Source organism: Arachis ipaensis, chromosome B02 (genome assembly GCF_000816755.2).
Source record: "Arachis ipaensis cultivar K30076 chromosome B02, Araip1.1, whole genome shotgun sequence".
NCBI classification, from domain to species: domain Eukaryota; kingdom Viridiplantae; phylum Streptophyta; class Magnoliopsida; order Fabales; family Fabaceae; genus Arachis; species Arachis ipaensis.
Genome location: NC_029786.2, coordinates 108,498,832 through 108,501,757, shown reverse-complemented (window position 1 = coordinate 108,501,757; position 2,926 = coordinate 108,498,832). Strand labels below are relative to the sequence as shown.

Below are 2,926 nucleotides of genomic sequence, written 5' to 3'. Positions count from 1 at the left end.
TGATCTTAGCAAGTCGAAAAAAGAAAGTTAGGGTCAATATTTTTATAAAGCTATTGAAAAATCTGTATTTAAATATATAACCATTTATATATTATATAAATATTCATTTATGTACTTCTTATCTAGATAGAGGGACATGATATCCTTATATATATGCCAAAAAGAGAAGGGAAAAAAACTGATAGTAGTTATGAGTTATTATGAGCAACTTCTTGTTCTTCAATCTTCTCCATTGTCATCGAACATAACATACAGCTAGTTACAACTAGAAAAGCTACATACTATATCGATGAGTAGTTATAATATAATAATAATTTGATGGAATAATCGGAACCTGCGTGTATTTAATAATGTTCATTATATATTCCAAAAGCTATACTGTTTGAGAATTATTCTATATACAAAGAACTTGAATTGGATATTAGATTACAATGAAACATGTGGATCCAAGGGCTTATATACTAGTAAGATCAGCACTGTCATAGAAATGTTGACATGGCAATAACTTCATATTATTAGTGTTAAAAAGATATAACTAATTTAAGTTGATTAAGTGATTAGCTCACTTGTTGTCAGTTTAAGCAAGTATCGGAATTTATATTTCACGTTATACACGGAGTAATTTATGTTAACGTTGTAAGTGTGAGAAATGTATGAAGTTAGTCCCACATCAACGAAAGTAAGAAAGAGTGAGGAGTTTATAAGATGAGAGACTCATTAACTTACTATCTTATTAAAGTTTTGAATTGGATGTAGTATCTTCTCATCTTATGTTCTCTCACCGGACGAATTTGGTGATGTTTGTTTTGTCGAGCAATATTAGCAAAACCAATCCCACTGCTTTGGGTGTTGGTTTCCGCTGATGATTTGATAATAACTTTCATTCACGTGAAAACATTGATTGCTGTTTTGCCAAGTGACTAAAACCTAATAAACTTCTGTAGAAAGTTGAATATAATTATGAGTTGTTAAAAGAAAAAACAGGAAAATATATATAATTGATTTTGCATTGTAGTGGAATAGTATATATTGAAAAATTAACTTTAAAAATATACTTTTAGCAGGTAAAAGATTTATCAAACCTAACTTATAAGCTCAATTGCCTCGTCTTATACTATTCATTCTTCATTGACTTTAATTTTATAAGTGAATTGAAAAATTGAAGAATAGAATAATCCACAAGCAAGATTATAAAATTCGGTTTAGTCAGTTACAAATTCAGTAGCCTAACTAACAGATTCTGGTAGTTATGTTAGTGTTGGTAGTTTAATTTCTTTTCTTCTTTCATAAAATGTCTTCAAGCAAAGAAATGCAATATAATAATGTATCACTATCTCATTAAATTAAATTTCTTCTTACTAAGCTTATTGGCTGATATTACAGCTTTTAATGTTTACTTGATCGATGTTAATAAATCAATATTTTTCTTCATAATAGAGAGTGTGACAACCAATGATTCATGAGCTTTCTTATTATCACACAAAGAGAAAGTTCATAGGGGCAAACACTTACATTAAAATTTGGCCCGCATTTAACTAGTAAAAGAAAAATAAGTAATCTTATACCATTAAATGTAATTTCACACCATTAAAAATATTAATGATGACTAATTAATGACTATAAATTACAAAACTTGCTTGTCTCCTAACACTCTTCTATTACAAATTAAAACAGGCCTATATGACCAACAATATTTTTATAAATAAAAAATAAATATAAAAATTAAAGCTGCTTATGAAACGCTACTACTAATGCAGGGATACTATGAACTTAGGATTCATCAACATATAGGACCTTCATCGATCTAGTTAGGACAAATTAATCAAATTTCTAAAATAAACATGAAAATGATGAGATGCCAAATTAAAGGTTCAATTGAAAACAAAAAAAAAAGTATGATTATTACTAGCCTACCTTCTAATTCACAGAACAAACAAATAAAATTGGAAAATATTGAAAGAAAATTATTGAGGCAATAACACATGCATACACAAGTATAGTTTTATTGATTTCAAGAGAAACTTAACAACCAATTGACTAAAGATTAAAGTGAGCAAGTAATACTTGTTGGTAATTGGTATAATCCTTAGCCAACTGTTAAACTATAGTAGTAGTATTAATTAGTAGTTGATTATCTTAATTAATTAACAAGATGCACATATATGAAGCTTAGCTTCTTGATTGAAGTCTATGCTTTCATATCATCTAGAATCTTCTGAAGTTCTTGAGGCCTACAAGGAACAGAAATAGCTCCTTTCTGTCTGAAGCCATACTCTTCTTCAGCTTGATCAAGAAGTCCCAAGAATGCAGGATCAGTCAAGCAATCTAACTCAACACTGAACCTTCTTGTTTCTTTGCCCTTTGTGGCAAGAACAGTGAAATACCCTTCCACAGTTTCATCATCAACTTCATCATTGAAATACATCAAATGTTCTTCTGAACTACCACTTCCCTTTATTGCTACAAACAATACTGAGAGACCCTTTCTTATTATGCTCCCAACAAAAGCCCTAATCATCTTTCTGCTAATAATAAAAAAGTTTGTGAAAAAATTAATACTTTGAAAAAACTTCTCAATTGTGATCTCTACGTGAAAAAAAGTTTCTGTATTTATAGTTGGAATATCTCAAAACAGTATCTAATTTTTCTGGCTTCCAATTTTTCTAGGGTTTTTTCTTCAACTTATTTGGGAATTTTGTTTGCCACCGTGGTCACCGACGTGGATGTGATTGTAGCCATTGTAATTTTTTTTTTTTGGTATTTATTAAAGTGGAAATTCAGGTGCAGTCAACTTCATGTATGTGAAGTTAATAGCTAAGAACCGTTAGATGATATGTGAAGTCGACTGCACCTAAGTTTCCACCATCTATTAATGTGTGAACTAATAATATTATATTTCACAAAATAATAATTACACATATGAATA

The 2,926-nt window shown here is 29.4% G+C and overlaps 1 protein-coding gene across 1 annotated transcript; it reads right to left on the bottom strand.

Annotated features, from left to right (window-relative positions):
• On the bottom strand, positions 1,984–2,758 carry LOC107626481 (auxin-responsive protein SAUR72-like). Its single transcript, XM_016329368.2, has one exon. The coding sequence runs from the start codon at positions 2,516–2,518 to the stop codon at positions 2,189–2,191; it is 330 nt and encodes a 109-aa protein (XP_016184854.1). The 5' UTR covers positions 2,519–2,758; the 3' UTR covers positions 1,984–2,188.

What these genes read in the sequence shown, in the direction of transcription:
- LOC107626481 (XM_016329368.2), bottom strand. Translation starts at nt 2,518, where the DNA reads ATGATTAGGGCTTTTGTTGGGAGCATAATAAGAAAGGGTCTCTCAGTA.